At 27.1% G+C, this 24487-nt stretch overlaps 4 protein-coding genes across 5 annotated transcripts; 2 read left to right on the top strand and 2 right to left on the bottom strand.

The window, feature by feature from the left end:
* Window positions 1-6334: 6334 nt before the first annotated feature.
* On the top strand, window positions 6335-13108 carry MFS16 (major facilitator superfamily transporter 16). Of its 2 annotated transcripts, XM_011501307.1 has the most exons (10): window positions 6335-6429; window positions 6552-7437; window positions 7669-7747; window positions 7826-7961; window positions 8083-8448; window positions 8922-8963; window positions 9374-9572; window positions 10450-10598; window positions 11959-12273; window positions 12962-13108. In XM_011501307.1, the coding sequence occupies exons 2-10, from the start codon at window positions 7164-7166 to the stop codon at window positions 13022-13024; spliced, it is 1623 nt and encodes a 540-aa protein (XP_011499609.1). In that variant the 5' UTR covers window positions 6335-6429; window positions 6552-7163; the 3' UTR covers window positions 13025-13108. The 2 variants fall into 2 exon arrangements, with proteins under 2 accessions (XP_011499609.1, XP_011499610.1); XM_011501308.1 differs by lacking the exon at window positions 8922-8963 and having other exon boundaries at window positions 6337-6429.
* A 177-nt stretch (window positions 13109-13285) lies between these two features.
* On the bottom strand, window positions 13286-14741 carry pen-2 (presenilin enhancer, gamma-secretase subunit). Its single transcript, XM_011501306.1, has 3 exons — window positions 14505-14741; window positions 14274-14378; window positions 13286-13520 (listed from the first exon to the last, which is right to left on the bottom strand). Exons 1-3 carry the CDS (start codon window positions 14563-14565, stop codon window positions 13381-13383), a joined length of 306 nt encoding a protein of 101 aa, XP_011499608.1. The 5' UTR covers window positions 14566-14741; the 3' UTR covers window positions 13286-13380.
* A 738-nt stretch (window positions 14742-15479) lies between these two features.
* Window positions 15480-17849, top strand: ND-42 (NADH dehydrogenase (ubiquinone) subunit ND-42). Its single transcript, XM_011501426.1, has 4 exons — window positions 15480-15706; window positions 16346-16999; window positions 17364-17747; window positions 17844-17849. The coding sequence occupies exons 1-4, from the start codon at window positions 15635-15637 to the stop codon at window positions 17847-17849; spliced, it is 1116 nt and encodes a 371-aa protein (XP_011499728.1). The 5' UTR covers window positions 15480-15634.
* Window positions 17850-19989: 2140 nt separating this feature from the next.
* On the bottom strand, window positions 19990-21810 carry Ykt6 (YKT6 v-SNARE homolog). Its single transcript, XM_011501305.1, has 4 exons — window positions 21748-21810; window positions 21025-21232; window positions 20364-20635; window positions 19990-20206 (listed from the first exon to the last, which is right to left on the bottom strand). Exons 2-4 carry the CDS (start codon window positions 21212-21214, stop codon window positions 20066-20068), a joined length of 603 nt encoding a protein of 200 aa, XP_011499607.1. The 5' UTR covers window positions 21215-21232; window positions 21748-21810; the 3' UTR covers window positions 19990-20065.
* Window positions 21811-24487: the final 2677 nt, after the last annotated feature.

Here is a 24487-nt window from a genome sequence, read left to right as displayed (position 1 = left end):
GGCATATCTCTCGCCCATACGCACAAACGCACACAAACGCGCGCTCTCTCTCTCTCTCTCTCTATCTATCTATCGTTATCTCTATCTTTCTATATATCTCTCTATATCTCTATCTCTATATCTCTATCTCTCTCTATCTGCCTCTGTCTGTCTCTCTCTCTCTCTCTCTCTCTCTCTCTCTCTCTCTCTCTCTCTCTCTCTCTCTCTCTCTCTCTCTCTCTCTATCTATCTATCTCTATATCTCTATCTACCTCTGTCTGTCTCTCTCTCTCTCTTTATCTCTCTCTCTCTCTCTCTCTCTCTCTCTATCTGCCTCTGTCTCTGCCTCTGTCTCTGTCTCTGTCTCTATCTCTGTCTTTCTCACTGCCTTGACACGGCTTCCCCGGACCTCTATTTCCTCTTCCAGTTAATATTCTTTTTGCGATGATCTCGTGCGCCAACACTTACTTTTATCCAAAAAACTGGATTATTATTATTAGATTGTGGTCGGAAATGTCGTGTATGTATGCGCGCGCGTGCGTGTAGTTTAGCTTGCATGCGATTCGTTAAGAAAAATGACAGGGAAGCTTGATTTTCTTTGATAGCAGCCATTCATTGCTTGCTTCAATTCGTAATCATATGCTCGTTGTGTGCGTGTGCGTGAGCGTGTGCGTGTGTGAATTAGCGTTGGTTCTGGGAGTGTGCAACATTATGGCACAGTGTGCGGTGTAGGGTTACTTATATCTAGCCATAATAAATAGACACGCGTGAGCAGACTCAATTATTGCTATGGCACGATTTTATGAATAGTCGATAGAGAATTGCGTGAAAATAGTCCAAAGAAAACATGTATTATCTATAAAGTGAAACGAATTATATCTATTTTTAAAAAGAAAAATTCTGTAAAAATTCTGCTTTTATAAATGTTAGGGAGCATATTTTGTAATCGAGACGGTATTTAATCAAATTAAGACATTTACATGTTAAAAATGCGGGTGTAGCAAACTTATTAAGCCCGAGCAGATAATGAAAGATGTGTAAAATTTCTAAAAGCGGAGCAGCATTTTTTTTTTTTTTTTTGTAAAATTAATCATTTCTATTTTTTAAATTGGTTAAGACAGAGTCAACAATATGGTTAAATTGATTATTTAACAACATGTTATTATTATGTTATTGTCTGGAGTACCAATAAAAGAGCTAACCGTTAACAATAACTGATAATTTGGATAAATTTATTAAGAAAATTTAGAGTGCTTTACATAAGAATGTGATATATAGAATTGAAGTTATTGAAAATTTAATAAATATTATTCATCAGACTGATATCTTATTCGTAAAATTATGTTAAACATAATACAGAGAAATTAATCATCGTTCACACGTTTCTCACATACTTTTATTGTTTAATATAATAATTTATTGAGAAATTACTTTTCTAAAATTATAAAAAAAATATTCTCGGTCACGTGACCATTAGCCTTTTAATTAAACATTTAAATACTATTGACGTGTGCTTATGGTCTATCGATTTTTCTTGCATATACGTATAACAATTCAGTTAATAATATTGTTGTACCTTGTAAAATTATCATTTATTATTATTAAGCCCAATGAGAAATAAAATTTTTTATATAAAACTAATATTTTATGCCAGCTAATATTAATTAATGCTCAAAATATTCTTATCTTACTTACAATACTTATTATTATTATTTTCATAGAAAATATATTGATTAATCTTGTGGCTAAGTACGTGTAAAAACTAAAATACGAAACAAGTTCATGATAAATGAAAGAGTAAAATTAATTAACAAAAAAGATACAAGTAAAATTAGTAGGGTTCGACTAACTATTAACCACCAATCACTCACTGTTCGCATAGATTTTCGTTTGAAAGGTATTGCAATTTTTTTTTTTTTTTTTTTTTTTTTTCTAAAACAAAACATTGTTTTTTATTGTATTTTAGCATAAAATTTTTTGTTTTAAATAATATACACATGAGAAATATATATTTTTCAATTGTATTTATTTTTAAATATTTATTCGACATAAGTATTTGTTTTTTAGATGAATATAAAAAAAAAAAAAAAAAAAAAAAAAAAAAATTATCGCTCCGATTTAGATTGCTGAAATTTGGATTGATATTTATGAATTTTGTGTGAAATTTCTATAATTAAAAATTATATTTATCATATAACGTCATATTCGATATATAATTTGAAATGATGAATGAAAATGTCGATTAAAATATAATTTATAATCAATTCAAATTCCTATTTAAAACGAAATGATAATAATAATCATAATTAATAAATAATAAATAATAACAGCAACAATAGTAATAATCCTTATTAAAGAAAACTAATAATATATTAATCGTTTGTTAATAATTCTTACATTTGCATTTGTATGTGATTCTTCTTGATGAAAAATAATCAAAAAGATACAGCCAATACTTTTCAAATATAAACATTTGTTTAAGCCATAAGAAGTTATACAAATTTATTTTTCTTCTTTGAAAGCTACTTTATGATGAATAAATAAATTTAAACATCATAACTACTAACATTTTAACTATTAAAGAATTTAATTTATAATTTGATATAAAATTTATGGCGATACAGGATAATGCATTATTTAGTAATAAAATTCAAATTCAAATTCAAATGCAAATTTTCAAAATTACTATCCATTCTTATTCCATTATGTATAATTTATATGTAGTTGATTTGAGAATTTGAAAATCCAAATGTACCAACCAATGTATTAAACATACGATTTATAGTGATACAGCAGCAAAGTATTTTACTTATATTGTGAGTTTCTTTGAAAAGAAAATGTTCTCACTCTAAACTTTGTGGAAACAGATTCAATGGTCGTCGCACATAGCGTATGTGTAGGTAAACATAGTGCAGGGCCAAAGTGCCAAAGTATTGAGACACGTAATTATTTATGATAATGTATTAACATTGGAATAAAATAGCCGTCAATTTGGATTTTTAATATGATAAATATTGCATTAGTTTGAGAATTTGAAAAATTTAATCAAAACATATTAATGAATAATATTTTGTTGTCGTGTATAGAATAATACGTTTATACAACAAAATTTACATATTAATTGTCGTAAAATAAATAAATATTGATATAGGAGAGAAAGTAAGTAAGGACATAGCTTTGATAATATTTTTCTTCCCCCATAGCGCGACTACTAACTATTAATAAGTTTTAATTGTATTCTTTTATATCTATATCGTGCGTCTATATATACGTTATTAGTAATAATTTTCTTCAATAATGTAATGTTTAATCATATCCCATTGATATTTCATAATATTTTAAGAGATACAATGGGAATCGTTAAAAATATGTTAAATTACGAATTAAAATTAAATCAAAATATTTGATAATTCATCTTGGAAACTATGAAGGATAGGTATCTTTTAAATGTGCTGAAAATGTGAATAAATTAGTTTGTCAATGAATCCATGAAGGTATAAAATTATATAATTGAGTAGTGGTAGATTGAAAATTAGAGCATTTACACTTGTTAAGGTGAATGTTAATTCTTCATGAGTTATATCAATTGTCGAACCTAAATAAAATTATAGTGCTTAAATTATAATAAAAAATGAATTATTCGTGAGAGTGTAAATTCAATATTTGTTATTGCGAGCGTAAAAGTTTTCCAATATAAATTTTTTACTTGTTAAATATATTTTGCCAATTTGAAAATCTTTAGATTGAAAATACTAGTTCGTACGTGTCAAATCAGTACTTCCTCGTGCACAGTCTCATGCTTTGGTTTGGCGCTCTAATCAAATCATTGATAAAGTTGATAAAATATGAATACAAAACATTTGTTCAATTTTAATTTTACGCTGAAATTTCAAGAAGAAGAAATTTCGAAGAATTTCAAAGTCCTATTTTTCATTTATATTCATAATATTACGTAATATATTATTTAATATATTAAATAAATGGAAATTCTAGTATCTTTCGTTAATATTTATGTCCACATATTTTTAAGGATAATATTACGTATTCCAATAAATGTCCATCGCTGTTGATAAAACCCTCATTTTAAAAATGAAGTATTGAGTTGTCAAAAATTAAACGACGTCTATTAAATATACACAAGAAACAGTCTCCTTTTTATCCAGAGAAACAAATTGAATTTCAAAATAGCTATTTCAGGATAGGGAAGCTGGATGGCTTAGGTCTTACTATGAATATTGTATCCAAGGTATCCAATCCCTAACCGCACTTATCAGCGATAAAATCCGACAGAATAATGTGAATTTCCATTGAAATACAATCACAACAGGATTATATTTGCACGAGCAAGTATTTGTGAATGCACCGTATTCTTTATTACCGTTATGCACACCGTTATTTATGCTGTATCCATAGAAATACCTTAAGGATTTCGCACGTGATATTTTGGTGAAACTGGTAGGATGAGCCGAAATGGATAAACAACGTGGTAAGGACAATTTAAGAATATGATAATGTATTATATATATTATTATTTATATTATTTTATTTTATTTTTTTATTTTTTTTTTTTTTTTTTCAAGGAAATTCACATGGCAATTCATTTTATTTTATTTTATTTTATTTAATCTCATGTTCTTCGTAGAATTCTATAACCCTCGTGAAAATCTATCAATTTTTATATGCCTAAAGAAAATGTCTTTTAAATTTATGATGCCATTTTATGTGACAGATCTAACCGCCTATGAGCTATTACAACGTGAAAAGTACTTTTTATGAGAGTCAATCTATACAGTGGCTATTTTGATTTAAGTTTTGACAGCCTTGACGAGTCATCGGTGAGTCATAATTTGCATGACTTTACTACTCCGTTGTATAGTTGGTGAAGCGTATAGTTGTATTAAATATATTATATGTCAATATAGACAGAAAATGATAGGAAATGTCTAATGTAGATTAAATACATTTTAATAAGCTCAAGTAGGCGAAGGGGCTACGAGAGTTATTGAAATAATTTCAATGCTTAGAACAATAATGCAATCATTCAAAATTATTTATATTCCAACACTTATCAATCTTATCAGCAATTTTATTATTATGAATAAAAATATGTTCTATTAATGTTCTATTAATATGTCGTTGAAATTATTAAATATTAAAAACCGCAATACTTACATAAAAATTACTTTTCAATTATTATTTAAAAAATTTTATTTAAAAATTGTACTTTTAACTTTATGTAAAATAATGTATGATATAAGCAAAAAAAAATCTCTATGCATTAGTAATAGTAGCGTAAATATAGCAAATATTTGAAGCTTACATGTATGAACTACATATTGACTATTTTCTTTTTAGATTTCCTAAGCATAGATGCATACTACGAGATTCGTATAGAATTTGAAGGAAAAAAAGAAATCAAGCGTAATTGTAAAACCTTAAGAACAATGAGTATAATAATATTATATAATAATAATAATAATAATGATAATGATAATGATAATGATAATGATAATGATAATGATAATGATAATGATAATGATAATGATAATGATAATGATAATGATAATGATAATGATAATGATAATGATAATGATAATGATAATGATAATGATAATGATAATGATAATGATAATGATAATGATAATGATAATGATAATGATAATGATAATGATAATGATAATGATAATGATAATGATAATGATAATGATAATGATAATGATAATGATAATGATAATGATAATGATAATGATAATGATAATGATAATGATAATGATAATGATAATGATAATGATAATGATAATGATAATGATAATGATAATGATAATGATAATGATAATGATAATGATAATGATAATGATAATGATAATGATAATGATAATGATAATGATAATGATAATGATAATGATAATGATAATGATAATGATAATGATAATGATAATGATAATGATAATGATAATGATAATGATAATGATAATGATAATGATAATGATAATGATAATGATAATGATAATGATAATGATAATGATAATGATAAGCAAAGTAAGTTTCATATAATATAAGTTCAAGGTTATAAAGTGAATTAAATAAAATGCATGTGCGCGTGCGACTAATGTCGTATGGAATATAAGCGAGTCGTTCCACGCATACAAAATGCAACGGATGAAACAATCCAAATAATATTCAAAAAGCCTATTAACTATTTAAAGCTGATGTAATAATTTATTCTTAAATTGCTCGACAGCGAATTGAAAAAGGTAATTTTGCATGTTTACCACGTCACTGCCAACTGTTGAATCTCACGTAAGCAGTGCAGCCAAAGTGCCAACATGACAATTCGGCCACGTTGTTGTTGTTATGTGGTTCGATGAAAGGTTGCAAGCAAATTGTCAAAAAGAAGAAGCAAAGTGTATTGCTGAGCAACATGGCTGAATACAGCCTCTCATGGATTTGGTAAGTGAAGAGAAAGCCTTACCCATGGGCCTCGTTTAACCTACCTGACATGCCATTGTAATCGAATGTAGTTTTGCGAATTTATTAACTTTTATTGAATTAACATTATCTCTTTTTTGTAGGTTATGATTGACTTTGTGTGCCAACGGCAAATCAGTATTTTCAAGTAATTTAAGCACAATGTTTCGCTTACCTATAAATTGGTTAAATACGTAAATAGCTAATAAGCGAGTGTGATATATTTTTGATATACATATATATTATATTTTTGTCGATGTGATTGTGATTCTGATGTAACAAAGTTCACTTTAGAATTTTGTTTGTCAGTTTGTTTACATTTCAAATTTAATAGCATTAACTCTTGAAATAGCAGAGTCAGCCTATGAGATAAATATACATATAGTTTATGAGCATGAAAACGTAATTGCACACTTGAATAAATATTAGATCATTTTGTAAATAAACGTTGTTATCAGTTGTGCTGTAAGCAGAAAATCTTAAGATTGAGTTAAAACACGCTTCATTTTGTAAATGTACTTATGAATTAAAGTTTTTATTGTGGATAGAGTAAAAGGAACGGATTATTATTTTTGCCCATACTATAGTTATTGGATTTGATGAATAGAATTATCTCGATAAATATTTTATCAGTATAAGATTATGTAAGATATGAAAACTTGTAATATTAGGAAGAAGAAAAAAGAATCTGATAAGCTTGTAAAAGTGTGTAAGAAATGACTAATTTATTGAAAGATGTTCCATTAGGTATAAGATTCATTGAGTGGATTTCTGGAAAATGTCAGTACAGGAGATTAGATCGGATGACATGGCATCGTGCCGGCGTATTAGGTCTCACTTATTTAGCATATACTTGTTATCATATGTCTCGAAAGCCAATCTCAGTGGTAAAAAACGTTCTTAGCTTTAATTGTAGTGGCATATCACCACCACCGGATTTGTTCATAAATGATAGTAATCGAGACACTTGGTGCGATTGGGCTCCTTTTGGTAAGTAATTTATTTATAATAATTGTAGTCGATGCAATGTAAATAATACGCGATATTTTTAGAGAAAACTTGCGTAAGAATATTTTCAATGAATTTTTAATTTGTTTTAATTGTTTCTGCTCGTTTAGATTATTGACATATTTTTTAGATTTATATTATTAATATTTTATATTATGACGATATTTGAAAAATACAGCGGTGAGAATTAAATGCCATATTTTATTATCGCAGATAAACCAAATGCTTCTGCCTTATTGGGAACATTGGACTCTGCATTCTTATTCAGTTATGCAGCTGCTATGTTTCTCAGGTACTTAAGCATCTCTACAATTCTATAATATTAAACGGACGTATTGAATTATGTTGCTTATTCAATGTTTTTCCCCAGTGGTTTTCTTGCCGAAAGATTTAATCTTCGCTATTTCTTAGCCCTCGGTATGCTTGGAACAGGCATATTTACTTACCTTTTTGGCATCGCCAGATCTTATAATATCCATAACTTATGGTATTTTATATTTATTCAGGTAAATAATTTTTTATTTATTTAAAAGTATGGTTTAATATCACATGCAATGTAAATTATTTTAGACATTCATCGATCAATTTGGATCGCAATCATTTGACATTAATTTTTTAATAATTCAGGGAATAAATGGAATTCTTCAAACGTCTGGCTGGCCAGGCGTGGTTACCGTTGTCGGTAATTGGTTTGGCAAAGGTAAAAGAGGTCTGATCTTTGGTATCTGGAATTCGCATACTTCATTAGGCAATATTTTGGGTAGTTTAATCGCTGCTGAGTTTGTTGAAAAGGATTGGGGCCTGAGTTTCATGGTACCCGGTGTCATAATGGGAATATCTGGTTTTATTATATTTCTATTTTTGGTACCGAATCCATCTGATATTGGATATATACCACCTGGACCATATGGTTATAGAAAATTAGACGTGGCTCATAGCTCTGACGAAGGGAGCGGTATCGAGGATGCAGAATCTATTCATAATGATGATCGCGTGAGTTTATAAATAATGTGTTAAATGAAGGTACAACGTATTTCTAGTTGAATTAACAGAATATTTTATGTTTGTAGATTTAATTCTTATGTGAATTAAATCTAAAACAATGTCTATTTAAATCAACTTTAAAAGTCATAAATAATTCTTGTTTGAAATGATCTTGTAAATTATTAATTACTAATGCATGTAATTGTAAACAATCATTATTATCAACAGAATGTAAATTGCCAAGGTCGATTTATATATAATAAATATTCTTAATGACTTGTAAAACTTTTTGTAAAAATTAACTTAGCTAGCGTGTAGAATAATATTTAGTCACAGTCTCTGGTAGATTAATTATGATTGAATCTTTAAAATAATCTTTAACAACTACAGCAAGTCAATAGAATGCAAGAATTCGTTTGCACAGTTTATTGCATGCTTAGTAAACTATGTAACCACATCCTTTGTTTAACCTTCCATCTTAGCGAATCATCTATCGCAACACAGGCCGTCACCAGGACGCTGTTGTAAGTGCATGACTACTTAATTTCTTGTATTACTTTTCCTCGTGCAAATTATAAAAAAAAAATTAAAATATCTTTTAAAATTGTACTCTGAAATTAAAAATATATAGTGTTATATAGTGTCAAGACTGACCTTCAGAATTGGCTTTTAAATTAATAATGAACGAGTGAAATTGACTTTTATCGTTTAATTTAATTACACTTTAGCATGTGCTGTAAAATTTTAGAAATATTGTTACATCTATCGAGTACTCGAATCTCTTTACCATTGCTTTTGTATGAACGTACGCTTAAAAGTACAATCACTAAAGCATGCCTGTGCATGTCATCGTTAAATGTAGAGTAAACAAAGCAATTATTCTTCATCTACCATTACATACTTCTCTTAATCTTGTTATATTTTACATTTAAAGGACTTAATATATCAACGATCTGAAACAAGCCCTATGCTATCTACAAATCGCAATACCGAAAATTCTAGTGAGAAAGCTATTGGATTTCTCGGTGCAATCAGTATACCTGGCGTTATCGAATACTCTCTATCCTTATTTTTTGCCAAACTCGTGAGTTATACATTCCTGTTCTGGCTGCCGCAATACATCTCCAGTTCAAGTTAGTAATATCCACTTTTTTCTTCCACAAAGTTTATAATGTCGTGCTTATTCCCTCCAAGGCCCACCCCTCCCTTAACAACCAGCTTTAATAATTGAAAATTACATAATAATAATCGTTAAAAGAGTTCGTTTAAATTGTTTTAAGGCAATTTTATCGTTTGAAAATACAATATTCACATTTATAAAAATTGAAGTACATACGTGATTATGTTCATAAGGACATCATGCGGATGCACTATTACTTCACGATATATTATAGCAACGATTTAAAATTTTTAATCTTAGAATCATAAAAATATTCTAATACATGTACATTTAATTAATAATTTTTGTAGACATTATTAATAAGCCGTGGGCTTTTATCAATTACATTATTATCGAAAAGAATGTGGAAGCATTGGATTTATAATGCAGTTAATCTGTAATTTCTAAATAAAATTTGAAATAACTGTTGTAAGTTTATATATACTTTGTGGAATGCACAAATGACATTGTGCGATGTATTATGACATGTAGCCAAACATGTACATAAATTCTCTCATGGTGGAACATTTTTTTTTGTTTTTTTTTTGTTGTTGTCATACATTTATTTCATCATTCCGCAATTACAACGGTAAAAATTAAATAGTTAAATTGCATGACTCAATTCTTGATCTGATCGTGTGTTCTTGTTAAAATTTCATTTAATGACATGGAAAAAAAAAATTCAAAGATGCATTAGCATTAATATTAACATTAACATTAGCTGGACATGCATCGATAAGACAGAAAGCCCTATACTTCATATCACCAATCTAATCAATAAGATCTCCATAATTTTTTTAAGCACGTTATCGCTATGCCCATCTACATTTTCTATTCTCTCTTTCGAACAGCAACATACAGTGCAACACTGAGCGCAGATTTGTCAACGCTCTTTGATGTAGGTGGGATCATTGGTGCAATAATTGCAGGAGTTTTGTCGGATTATTCAGGCATGAGTGCGTTAACTTGTGCTGTAATGTTGGCCCTCGCTTGTCCCACTGTAAGTACGCCAAATACGTACTAAACAAAAATATCCAACCGATTAACTACGCGTTCATTGCGATCGGCTACCGACAGGATATGCCGAACTATATTTCCAAGCATAAACTGCAATCTTATATAAGTGTAATGCAAAATTAATCGAGATGTTTATGATAAATTATGAGAGGAGAGGATGATTCGTTAAATTGCCGAGCTTCACAATGTCTGTTTAGTGCAATGCATAAACTAATTTGCGATCAAAGTACCCAAAAAATTATTGAAAATTTATAAAATTTAACATTTTTTTCTCATATATTTCTAAAAATATCGTTAATGTTAACCAATCGCGGTATTTCTTAATATTCGATAGGTTTTTCATTACCATAGTAATATAAAGTAAAAAATAAATATAAATTTCAATTACACGACATTATATTTTTGATTAAAATAAATTTATAACTTATAGAAGTTAAAACATAATTATTTATTTATTTATTATAAAAGCAAAAACATAGCCTTAAATAATAATATAACAAAAATTAAATGCTATTTATTATAGATCATTGAGAATTATAATCCAAAGACAAAAAGTTTTGTTAAAAGTGTAATGTTTAGAAAAATAGTTTTTTTTTTTTTTTTTTTTTTTTTTAAACCTTAAGTAGAATTTTTTTTTAATTAGTACCCGATTACATAAAATATATTATAATACTTTAAAAATACGTTTTATTATGAAAAACATAATAAAACTAGTGGAAAGGAGATTTGTTTATTTGAATCAACTAAAGATATTAAGGTCTTATTAGTAATGAAATATCATCAGTTTTTTTTTTTTTTTTTATTTTTTTAATTGATAACTAAGTTAATAATTTTATAAATCATGTTGCATTAAACTGCTAAAGATCTCAGTCTTTGACAACATCGTCTTTATTTACCTCTTGTTTATCCCATTTATTAATTGAAATATTTTTCAACACTTTTATCATTTTAATAATTTACCAGATATACAAGTAATCTATCTTTACTATATATATATAGTTTAATTCTTAAAATATCTACAAATTTCTATAAATATTAACAAATTTAAAAGTATATTAAACGATTTTCAATTAAATTAGACGATTTGAAAATTTCTTTCTTTTATTATTTAACTTAAATAGGACGTTGAAATTAAAAAATTTTTTGAGCATTCTTGAAATTGTAAATTCCTATAATTAATAAACATACATAATGTATCGTTTATATTTACTTTGATATTTCTTGTTTAGCAAGCAACTCATTTTTGCCAATTTTCGAAATCACTTACGGGAAAGCAATTTACTGTTTATCCTAAAATTATGTCGGAATAATAATAGTAAAAATAACTCAAACATGAATTGCAGTTGTTCATATATGACTACATCGGAAGTATGAACCTAGTGGTGAACGTATTGCTGTTGATGCTGGCGGGACTCCTGGTAAACGGTCCGTATGCTCTGATAACGACGGCCGTCTCCGCGGAACTTGGGACGCATCCAAGTCTCGGCGTTGACTCGAAAGCGCTCGCGACTGTCGCGGCAATCATCGACGGGACGGGCAGCATCGGGGCAGCCGTTGGTCCCCTCCTCGCGGGTTTTGTCTCCAGTCAAGGCAACCTCAAAAATGGTTGGCACAATGTCTACTACGTACTCGTTGCATCAGAGATTTTGGCCTTAGTGGTAAGAGACAGTTTTTTTTTTTGTTTTTTGCCCTCCCTTTCTCCTTCCCTCCCCAAAAATTCCTAGTGGTGCAGTTAGTAAGATTTCCATCGAGTACATTCTGTTGGATAAATTGCATGCCACACACTTTACTTTGATTAAGTTTGATTATTCCTAACTATATGGATTTCTAGCATTGAGCTTTTTATGGTGAAAATTAAAAAAGATATTTTATATATTATTTAAATAGGTGAAATGAGATCATTAAAATCACATGACTACGATATTGCATCGAAAGTTTAAAAATAATAATGTTCATTCGTGTTATTTACGTCAAAATTGACAATTTGACTGAAAATGAATATATCTTTACCTTTTTTAAAATGAATATACCCTATCATTTGCCATAACTAAAGTTTTTATTTATCATTATTTTTTAATAAATACATATTCTTAGCATAATGAGTTACATAATATAAATACGTAATACAAGAACAATTCTTTTTTAATGTCTATCCATAAAAATCTTTACCCATAAAATGTCATTTTTAATTCAAATATTTCTGCTTTATAAAATAGTACGTTAAAATTTTTTTCCATTTATGATTAATATCGGATATTCAATAGACTGATTCTTAAAACTAACAGTGCATGAAAATAGAGCCAGATACATTTGAAAGATTGTCATTAATAATAATAATGTTTACAGCTACTATCGAAATTGGTGTACAAAGATTTGAAACTTTATGCACAAAGGTGGCGAGCTGTCTAATCATTCACATGTAAAGAAGAAGCGAGAACGTGTGAAAAAGTTAATTTTAATTTGAGAGCTGAGATAAATAGATTTTAATGTATTTTTATATTACATTATTTACAGACTGCTTGAAATAAAAAAAAAAAACAAACAAACAAAGAAAAATGAAAATAAATGAATAAATTATTTTTACTAGATAAAATTGTAACATAAATATCACAATACTAACGCTTCAAAAGTGAAAATCGATAGACAACTGACTATAAAAATAAATGGTTTTTTTTTTTTTTTTTTATAAAACATTTTCATCTCTCATAACGTATCTTAATACGATCCAACTTATTCGATTAATTTAATTGACATGTATAATAGAATTATGGAATGCCAAAAGGATAAATATAACTAATAGAGTCTGCAAATTCGCCCCAAGCTGCTCTCTGTGTTTGAAACAGTATAATCCATGTGATGTATATAGAAAATGATAGTAATGCTCCTATTCCAGACAATATAACATCTGAAAGATATCACAATTATAAAAAAAAACTTTGAAATGTTTTGTAAAAAAAATAGAGAGAATAAAACAAGGTACCTAATTATTTAAAATATTATTGTATTAACAGAAGAGAATGTACAATGATTATAAATTATAAGTTTACCTTTTTGTATTCAAAAAAGTAAATTTGTTCATTTTAACATAAATACAAGTTGTAATCTTTATTTTATTTTCCTAAAATTTAATATCTATTTATAATAAACAATATAAGACTATTATTAGTGCATTATTCGATATAAAAACATTTTTCATTCGTCATTCAAAACTCAATTAATTTCACATAATGTATGACACTTATATATCATTATTTTTATAATTTTTATTTTGTCGTTAGTAATAGTATAATTAAAATGTAAATATTATCTCATTCCTAATGAAGCGTTTAATAAAATTGATGTATGTTGATGCATTGTGTAATATTAGTTTTTATATTGAAAAATCTATGGTAGATCACAGATAAACACTTTTTACAATTAGTAAAATAAGCATATTTAAAATTCTTATTATTAAGTAACAAATCAATATGGACATTAATATCTATTATTCCTTACTACTGCAAAATATAAATAATTATTGATATTATTATTATTTGAATAATTGTAATATATTAATATGAGATGCGATAATGACTTTATTGAGATAAGAAATAAAGATTTATTTGAAAATTGCATAAGGAAAATAAAGAAATTTAAGGTAAATTACAAATTTACTTACACTTCTTAATTTGTTTTTGTTCCTCGAAGTGTGGAGCAAGAAAGGCTTGTTTAGCAAACCAAATAGAATTGACGGCCCAAAGAAAGGGAAGCATTGCAAATCCGGCTGTGGATAAATAAAATGTTTAAATGCCAATTTAAAGAGAAACCTTTCTCCACAAAAGTTGCCATTCTAATTTTTCAGTTAAATTTTAGGTTAATAAACACGTAATATATAATATTTTGAACTTACCGAAGAAATAGCATTTACAAAGGAACAGCTTCCTTTGGTTAGGCATCTTTGAGAGATCCATTGTTTATATAAACTTTTGTGCAATTTCAACGGTAAATTAATGTTTATTGAGAAATCAGTTATCACGGACGCCAGTTAAATTCGCAAAATAAACGTCATTCGTAAATAACGTCAGGCCAATGTCAAAATGTACATCTCAAGTAATAACTGGTTTAAAGACTTTATTAAACGACATCTAGCGTGAAGTATCTAAATTAGCTCCTCTGACAGCTTTTGACATTTTTCAATTTGGCTGGCTGATAAAAACTAAGCCATCCTCAGCTTCGATTCACGCCACAAAGTTATGAAAAGAAAAGCCTACGGAAACTTATTAATTTATTGGTACTTGCAAGTGCACTCAATTCCAACAGAGAGAGAGAGAGAGAGAGAGAGAGAGAGAGAAATTAGCCGTGATGTTGTAGCAAATGCCGGCAACAATATTTCTTTGTATATTGTTCATTTTGCGTTAAGCATTTGATGCAAAAGATTATTTCAAATTAAGCAAAAGCCAATTAATTTTAAGAACGTGAGATGAAGAGAACAAGCGATAGACTTTTCAGATTCGCTCTCGCAGTCTCGCGCATAAAAAGATAATACCTTCTAATATAATATGCATTTATAAATAAATGTATATATTGTTTACGCTTTATATTGATATATTGTTTATTGATAAATACCAATAGAGAATAAACTTAAAATAATTTATTTATTATTTATGCTTTATACTTTATGGATTTGTGTCTATATATCTGTATATCTTCTATCTATGAATCTATATATCTTCACTAAAGTTTCATTATCATTGTATTATTCGAATATATTTATTCGTTTGGTTTTATTCATTTGAATGTTTTTCATTTAAATGCTACGGTAATCAACAATGCAAATAATGAAAATACGATCGTGTTTGGCCGACTTCGCGCGACTTTAAATGTACACAGTGTTTCCTTAACAAAATTGAATCAAGATGGCCGCACAGTTTTTTACGAATGGCTATTATAATTAGGTATTGTTAATCTATGACGGTATTTGTGTAAGGAGCTGATATTTGTTTGGTCGATATAATTATTTTTAACAAAATTTAAGATAATATGTTTCCGATTTTAAAAAGTGGTTTAACCAATGCATTATCTAGTGTTGGAATTAGCTCGAAATTACATAAGGTTAGATATTTTTATTTTTCTAACTTTGCACGAGATATTTCTAAGGAATTATTGACTAAATAACATGTTATAAAATAATTCTCATTTTACTGTCATTGTTGATACTTATTTCATAAAAGGAACCGGGCCTACATTTATTAAATTAACAACTTTCTAAATTCTTAATGTTTAATAAAATTAGTAATTTATTTGAGTTTAGTTTAAATTTAAACCAATAAAATATTATTTAAAGACTTTGTCAACTATTTATTTTCAAAAAATCATATGCTATAATATTTATTATCATTATATTTATTTCATTAAATTCTATCTATTTATTTGGGTTAGCAGTCATGTTTTATACTTTTTAAACTATTGTATTACCTTTATAAGATATCTGTTGATCATGATATAATGTAGAAAATAGAAGATATGATAATATATAATCAATTATCTAATATAAGATTTGAATAACAAAAAAGAAAAACAATTATAATGAAGCTTCGATCATTAATTAATATAGTATCCGAACATATAAAATTTAATTCTTATTGCTATTTATTATATAAAAATTAATCGAATAATGTAATACAATATTTTGATTATTATCTATAAATTATTTTATTTTACTAACATATTTTAATAAATGTATTTTATTAGGTAGTTTCAAAAACTAATGTCAACAAATCCCAAGTAGCTACTCTTGTAAGACTTTCTTATCGAAATGAAGATGAGGAGCCATTGATCAAACCCTTTCCTTATCATGAAAAGATATATTCCAGCCTAGAAGGCCGGAAGTCTTTTGCCTGGAAACCATGGCATCCTAACTGTAAACTAATTGTGGTAGATGGTCCGGTTGCTTGTGGGAAAAAGAAGTTTGCTCAAGAGCTGGCAAAAGAATTGGATTTCTTCTACATACCAGAGCCAACTTTTGATGATCTGTATATAACTCATTGGGGATTTGATGTTAGAACGTTAGATTCCCAGCTACCGAAGGATGCACAAACATGGGATATCGATAGATTTTTGCAGGATCCGCATGACATAAATACAGCGGCCATGCAATTATATATGTATCATTTGAGACTAAAATCTTATATACATGCATATCTTCATCTTTGTCATACTGGACAGGGTGTGATTACTGTGAGAGGTCCTTGGTCAGATAGATGTTTTACCACGGCTATGCATGATAGCAAATATATTTCTGATGGAGCATATGAAACAATTATGAATACTTATAAAAATACATGGCATTTGATGTTTAGACCTCATTTAACGATTTACATGGATGTACCAGTTGATGTTACGCTAGTAAGTTTTTAAATTATATAATTATTAAAAAATAATCCTATAATTAATTTTTATTAATTAAAAAATATACTTTGGTAAAAAAAATTCTACTATAAGTTTATCCATTCAATATTTTAAATTGTTTATTTTGAAGACTTCGTTTTATTTATATAGAATATATCGATTTATTCAATTAAACTCTTTAAAAAAACCTCTTTAAAAATAAAGAGGAATATAATGAAAACATATTAGGGCCATTATATGTAAATGAAACTGAATTAAATTTAATTTATTTTTTAATGTGTACAAAATTTTGAATGAAAAATTTATTTATAATTTCAACTAAAATTTAATATTACTAACACTCATTGTATTTCATTAATAGGAAAATATTCAAAAATATGGCGAACCATTAGAGAAAACTTCAAAAGTTTTCACAAAAGAGTACCTCACTTCTTTTGAAACAGATATAAAATGCTCGGTGTTAGATTATTTGGAACCTCATGGTTTGATATACTATCATAAAAATATTGATGAACCAATCAGCGATACATTGGATGAGATTGAAAAATTAAATTTCGATAACTATTTAACGAGAGATTTTATATTATCTTTCTGGAGAATGAGCAGAGATGATCAAATTGGGAGTGTGCATATGTATTCTAACGAACTGGATGCTATATTATCGTCCACAGATATATATTCAGATGTGCCAGAGTTACATATGTCAGCTGAATCTTCAAAAATTTGGGAGAAAGTATGGGGGGAAGTAAGTTAACTAACTTGGTGTAACATTAAAATATAAAAAAATCATTGAAATAAAACTATTTAAAATTAAATATGGAAATTTAAATATAACTTAAAGGAATAACCAATAGTTTATAAAGAATATGATTTCCATTAAAAAATAAAAAACAAAAAAAAATGGTTTTGAATTAGTTATCATTAAAATTAGATCATTCGATTAATTCTTAGATTAACACAACTTTTATATTAATTAAAATGAAATCAATTATTAGAAAAAATTACTATATTTTACAACAATCAGTACATTTTTATCACATAAATTACAACATTTGCTTTAATTACAAAATTTGAAAAATCAGAGTATCTTTTCAAACAATAATAATAGTTTGTATACAAAAACAAATAACAAAATACACAGATAATAATGCTTTGTAAGTTAAAACTTTTTTCTTTCTTTTTAATAGGTTAATGATGGAAAATATTGTCCAGGATATAATCATTTGAAGGGTGACACTGGTTTGTTATTTAAGACAAAACAAACTTTTTATCGAGATTGTATAACCCCTTTAATGGAGAAATATAAGGAAAGATTCGCAAAGAGAAAGCAAAAGGAAAAAGAAAGTTATAACAAATAGTTAATAATATTAATTTTTATTTAATTTAAAGATATATCATTTCAGATACTTAATCATTTAGAACTAAACTGTAAAATAAAAAGATCATCAAACGTAGACTTATACAAGTATTTATAGAAATAAATAAAGATATACGAAATTATATATTTTTAAAATAATTTTCTTTTTATCACATAACTTTATATGACATTTAAAGAAATATAAAAGTACAAAAATAATTGGGAATTGAATAAAAACTACGTGGCTTTAAATAATTTTTTTAACATTTCAAAATATATTTATGTATATTAAATCATGTTTCTTTCCATATTGTACGCACATTGATATAGTATATAATTAATATTTAATAATATATTTTCATTATTTTCCATAAAATTTGACATTCATGTAAAGTACATACATGGAGAAATGGGGATAAATACATTGAAATAAAAATATTCTCTATTATATGTGTAGTTAGTATAATAATTCGTCACATACGATCAGTTTGCAGAAATCAAATAAATTTTTAAATTTTACTTTTTAAATTTTGAGTACGTCTTTTACATGTGCATATTTTTAAAAATCACATTAACTTGTTTAAATAATTATATATATATATATATATATATATATATATATATATATATATATATATAAGTATATATTTTAATAAATCAAATTAAAAAATTAAGTCTTATTTAACAATGTTATCAGCTTCATGGTTTAATATAAACAAGGAATAATTCAAACACCTTACACCACAAGACTTTTTACATGTGTCTTTGATTTAAGAGAATGTGATAATTTGATAAACCGTTTCAATTACAATTTGATTTTATCATAAAAAATATATTCAAATCTAACGTTTAAAATACAAATAATAATAATGATAATATTACTATTTTGTTTTTTTTAATTAATTTTTTAAATATCTAAGTATTCATAGAATATAGAACTATAAATTATACATAGATTCGAATAGATTAAGTAGAATATTTTCACATTCCCTTGGCGAATATCAAGTTCATTTTTACACAATTATTTGCACTTTTTAATAACGTATTAAATATTTCACGTATTAAAAATAATTATTAACTATATGAAAATGAAATCATTATCACTGCTTTTGATAAACGATACTTATATAATATAAAAGTTTCATTCCATCTAATTACGCAAAACTAGTAAGTTCATTTATCGAAGGTAATTTTAAATATTCGAAAATTTTAGTGCATTTACAAAATTTGTTGCAAAAATATTACTATTTAAAACAAACATATATATTAATAAGACAACAAAAACTAGATAATATCTTATAATTGCATTTTATCATAAAAATTTATGTCTTTGTAATACAAATTTTCGTTTTAATGGATGCCCTATCTTCGAATCTTCTAATTTTTTACTATGTTATCCACTCTTACTTTTACTATTAGTTTTTTTTGAGTAATTTCACCTCTCGTTGCCATCCATTCGTTCTAACTATCAAAATCAACTGGCAGTGAATCGTTCATTTATTCTGCCAGATTTATACTGGAACAGCAGCATTTTAAATGAATGCATAAAACCATTATGCATTAAAATATATACAAATGTAACAATTAAGTTTTAATGAATATTCTCTCGAATTCAGCTCATTCTTTTGCAATTATGCAAGAATTTGGAATCCACAGAATAATGCGTATAAAAATCAACCAACATAGCTAACAATGTACAATTCATTTTAAGCGGTAAGACTGCAACAAGAATTAGTCTTGCGGGCTGTTTTATAAAAGGCTTTCGACTGAATACTGAGCCCTTCTGATTTCTGTACAAGATCGTCTAATTTTTCTCCTCTTTGCAGAACCGCTTCTAAAGTACTATGCTAAAATAACAATTTCAATATTCTATTAGCTTTATTACATAGTTGTTTAATAATTTGAAAATTGTAATTTTGAAAAATATTTATAAAATATTGAGCTATTTCATATTAATTTTTTCTATTTAAAATAAGTTTGTGAAAAATGTTTTTTTGAACTTACTAGAATAATTTTAGTCTCGTCCAAGTCTTCTTGTATTTTTGTTAAAGCGTCGGCCTCGCTTGGATTTTGGTATTTAGCTAAATATAAATTTACTTGCTGAAAATCAGTGGTTCCTTCTTTTAATGTAGGCCACATATGTACTGTATATTTTGCAGAAAATTCATCAAGAACCTTTGTAATTAACGTATGTGATACCCTATTTGGATATTCATGATCCGAAATAAGAACACCAGCTAAACTGTCACCTCTAACATAAACATGACACATATATTCTGAAATATAAATAAAAAATATAACCCCATTGAATCTGTATTATATTAGATGTACTAAAAATTCATTTGCTAAGAAGAAATTTAGATTTAAAAATAAGGTAATCCTAGGAGAAAATATACAATTAAATCTAGTAAAGGAAATTCATAATTGTTCTCAATATTTTTTGCTTCTGATTAATTAATATATTAATTTTACATTGCATAAATTAAAATTAGGTTAAAAGTCTTTTGTCATTTGTGTCTCTTTAGGTAAATTTGAATTCAATTTTTTTAAGTTAAACAAATTTTATAGAAAATTTATTAAATTAATTATTAATGAAGCTTAAAATAATTATACCGCTAATACAAAAGCAAGCAATAAAATTGTAATATTTATATGACTTTATTACCTCCTTCTTTGACACTTTGTCTCGCTGCTATTTGTGTTCTTTCAGTTATTGTTTTACTAACAAATGCCATGAATTCTTTAACGCTATTCCTTTGAAAATAGGAAAAGGAATCAATATCGTATGCTGATTTTAAAGCTGTCGCGGATGTTGGACCTTTATACAGGATTGTCAAGGCGTATAATTTAACCATTTTGATATCGAGTGTAATCTGTAAATTTGCACAATTGATATAAATTTTGATTTCGTTAAAAGCAGTAAAAACGCTAGGCTTGTTAAATTCTACTTTGAATTTAATTATATTCCATAATTTAATAATTAAATTTCACATTCTATATACAAATATAGAATAATATGAGATCATGATAAAAACCGAGTACTAAAATAATTTAATGGAACAAATAAAAAATGTAGAATACATTGGGAAATAAAAATTGACAATCGCAATGACATATTAATATGACTTTATGAGAATTGATTTTCATAAATATTGCATTACGTGCTGCTAATTCTACGGATAAAAGGTCGGTTTTAAAAATCACAAATCCAACGATATTTGCGATAGTTGATAAGCAGACACCAAAATTTGGAAAAGATCGAATGCACAAAGCATTAAGGACATATAATAATCAGAGCTAAAAGTGCTGACGTCTTTTATTCGCGTTTCTTCGTTCAACACTTTGCTTTTAAAAATAATCGTCTCGCATCAGAAGCTTAAATCATCACCTGCAAATACTGCACTTTCCAATATTCACAAAACTCAATGTAATTAAAAATGCCGTCCACGTCTTTAAGGAAGAGAACTCTTGTACCAGACAATGAATGAGCTGATAAATCTCTAATACTTTTTTTTCTCTTCTTTCTTTATCCTTATCCTTTATACATAATAAATTGCTTTACACTACCGGACGACAAGGCTCTGGTGGTAATTAATCGCGTCTCCCGCACTATAAACAATGTTGCAAGTTTACGTGGTTTGCACTAAACATTCGCTCTGCACGGCAAACCAGAATCGGATGAATAAACACGCATACAATCCTGACTGCATCCGTACTATCTGGTCGAAGACAAAATTTAAGATGTCGACACGGGAAGGAGCGGCTCGTACTAATCTCTACTGTTGTCACACGCGTATACATCGTCCGTGCCTTTGATCGTCGCCATATTGACTTCGTTCGGCTCTTGCCAGCAGCGAAGCAAGGCTTTTAGCGTTAAGGGCGCCCGTGTCGAACGACATGGTCGGGGACATTTTCGGCGTCGACATTCAATTCAATGACGTTTGCAGGGAATTCTGAGATTTGCGCTTGCGCACGTATGCCCATCTCTGTTTAATCCAATGACTGCCCATAAGAAATGACCCGCGAATGATTAAAATGTACGTGCCTTGTGTGTTTCTCGCTTGATGTTCTGACGAGTGGAAAAGTGACGGGAAGCGTGAGCGCACACGACGCATATTGTATACGCACGTGCGAATCGCACGCGATGCATAATTTAAAGAAGAATTTTTCCTTTTATTTAAAATGCCTGTAACGACTTGTATATTGAAATCTACGTAGATCAATTTCTGTTTATTCTAAATTCAATGCTTTAATACATAGAAGAAGTCGCATGATGTATCGCTGAATCGATAAAAAGTTTTCAAACTACTTTCAATACCATGCCCTACAATAATAATATAAATTTCCATGAGTGGAAAATTTATTAAAATCTTATTATTTACATTTTTATGTTTGGGAACCCCCATTGTGATATCGTCTGTTTAATTAATAATCCATATAAACTTATAGATTTATACTTGATAATCATTTAATACTTCAATTCTTAACTACAATGCTCTATGTATTACGGTGTCTTATTAGATTTTATAACTAAATGAAACTCGCATATTTATTAATGGATTAATTTATTATTCATAGCATCGACGTTTTCATAAAATTGACTAAACCGATGGCTCGCATCAATCGACCATGTAAATTATGAATTTATTCTTCTCAATACAACAGACATTTCTATTATAGAGAATATCTTAATAATTATTTGTTATAAAATTCTTAAATGCTTCACTTAAACATACGGAAAATTATAGTTAATATTGATATTATATTGATTTCAAATTAAAATTTACATTAATGTATATAACATAAGTATAAAGAAGATTATATATATATATATATTTACATAATAAAGAGTCGTAGAATATAATAAAAACAAAACATCATTTTCATATAAATGTATGATTGAAATGTAAATTAACGTTTTTTCCATTCAATTTTGTCATAAACAGGTTTTTAGAAATTAGAATATTGAATGTCCGATAAAATGAGCTCAACAAATAATGATATTTATATTGGAATGTAAAGTAATAATGCTTTTATTCCCTACATATGCTTTGGTTTATGAAAGCTTTTGAACTTGGTTTAACAAAAAATCGAAACAATTAACTCGACAGACGATCTCATTGCAAATGGTGTTTGAAATGTTGTTACTATATGAAGTAATTATTTTCTCTTAAATTAAATATTAAAAATAAAAGATCTTCAATTTTATTGTAATTGGAGAGATGAAGTTGGTAATGCTTAGAAGAATATACTTCAATTAAGTTTATTCGAAGTTTTTCTTTATTAGTTATAAAGATTATGCAAAGACATTCACAAACTTCCATACAATGCTTACATATATACGCTAATTCTAATTTCATTTATACCATAGCTAAATTAACTTTTTAATTTATACATTTTTTCAATTACGTGTAAAAATACATATTACATACGTATTACATTATATTTTATAGAACAAGAACAGTCAGAAAATTTTTAAGATGAAACATTCTAGTTTAATTAAAATATTACACTGTTTACATTTGTATTTGAGATAATTTTTTCAAAATTGAAAAACTATTTCTTTACTTAGCCAAATTTAAATGCATTGCTTTAAATTCCCGTCAATAAATACGTTTATTTATATCACACATTTTATAATAAAAATCTAAAAGTATGTTTTACAAAAGTTTTTCATAATGTTTTATATGTATTATTTATTTTTTGGTTCATTGGTTTAATTTAATTTTGTTTATATCGTTAAAATATGTTAAATTACATGTTTAATTATGTGGATGATAAATTCTCTGTGAATTGTGAGTTTATAAAATTCAATAGTACTTGGTTAATATTTTTATTTTGATATTTGTTTCTATTGTAAAAGTTAATATGAAGCAATCGATGTAAAAATAAATTGTAAATAATTGTTTTCATTATTATTAAAATACAACAATGTCAATTATTTAATTTTAATAATAAAATGCATGTAGTAATTTATGATTTATATATATATATATATATATATATATATATGTTTTATGGTAAGTTTATTTAAATAATTTCAATATAATTTTTCTCAAAACTTTAGAACATAATTGTACGTAAATTTTGTGGAAAAAAAAAATAACGCAGAGAAAACAACGCAAACA

Source organism: Ceratosolen solmsi, unplaced genomic scaffold (assembly GCF_000503995.2).
Source record: "Ceratosolen solmsi marchali unplaced genomic scaffold, CerSol_1.0 scaffold3, whole genome shotgun sequence".
NCBI lineage: Eukaryota > Metazoa > Arthropoda > Insecta > Hymenoptera > Agaonidae > Ceratosolen > Ceratosolen solmsi.
The sequence above is the reverse complement of the archived record's forward strand: the minus strand, read 5'-3'. Positions and strand labels throughout refer to the sequence as shown.

Excerpts from the sequence above, each read along its gene's own strand:
- MFS16 (XM_011501307.1), top strand. The coding sequence starts at position 7,164 with ATGACTAATTTATTGAAAGATGTTCCATTAGGTATAAGATTCATTGAG. Across the intron at positions 8,964-9,373 it reads GCCGTCACCAGGACGCTGTT|GACTTAATATATCAACGATC; the intron begins GTAAGTGCATGA and ends TTACATTTAAAG. Across the intron at positions 10,599-11,958 it reads TGGCCCTCGCTTGTCCCACT|TTGTTCATATATGACTACAT; the intron begins GTAAGTACGCCA and ends CATGAATTGCAG.
- pen-2 (XM_011501306.1), bottom strand. The coding sequence starts at position 14,565 with ATGGATCTCTCAAAGATGCCTAACCAAAGGAAGCTGTTCCTTTGTAAA. Across the intron at positions 14,379-14,504 it reads TTGTAAATGCTATTTCTTCG|CCGGATTTGCAATGCTTCCC; the intron begins GTAAGTTCAAAA and ends ATTTATCCACAG. Across the intron at positions 13,521-14,273 it reads ACAAAAACAAATTAAGAAGT|ATGTTATATTGTCTGGAATA; the intron begins GTAAGTAAATTT and ends GATATCTTTCAG.
- ND-42 (XM_011501426.1), top strand. The coding sequence starts at position 15,635 with ATGTTTCCGATTTTAAAAAGTGGTTTAACCAATGCATTATCTAGTGTT. Across the intron at positions 15,707-16,345 it reads TTAGCTCGAAATTACATAAG|GTAGTTTCAAAAACTAATGT; the intron begins GTTAGATATTTT and ends GTATTTTATTAG. Across the intron at positions 17,000-17,363 it reads TACCAGTTGATGTTACGCTA|GAAAATATTCAAAAATATGG; the intron begins GTAAGTTTTTAA and ends TTTCATTAATAG.
- Ykt6 (XM_011501305.1), bottom strand. The coding sequence starts at position 21,214 with ATGGTTAAATTATACGCCTTGACAATCCTGTATAAAGGTCCAACATCC. Across the intron at positions 20,636-21,024 it reads ACAAAGTGTCAAAGAAGGAG|AATATATGTGTCATGTTTAT; the intron begins GTAATAAAGTCA and ends TTTATATTTCAG. Across the intron at positions 20,207-20,363 it reads ACGAGACTAAAATTATTCTA|CATAGTACTTTAGAAGCGGT; the intron begins GTAAGTTCAAAA and ends TTGTTATTTTAG.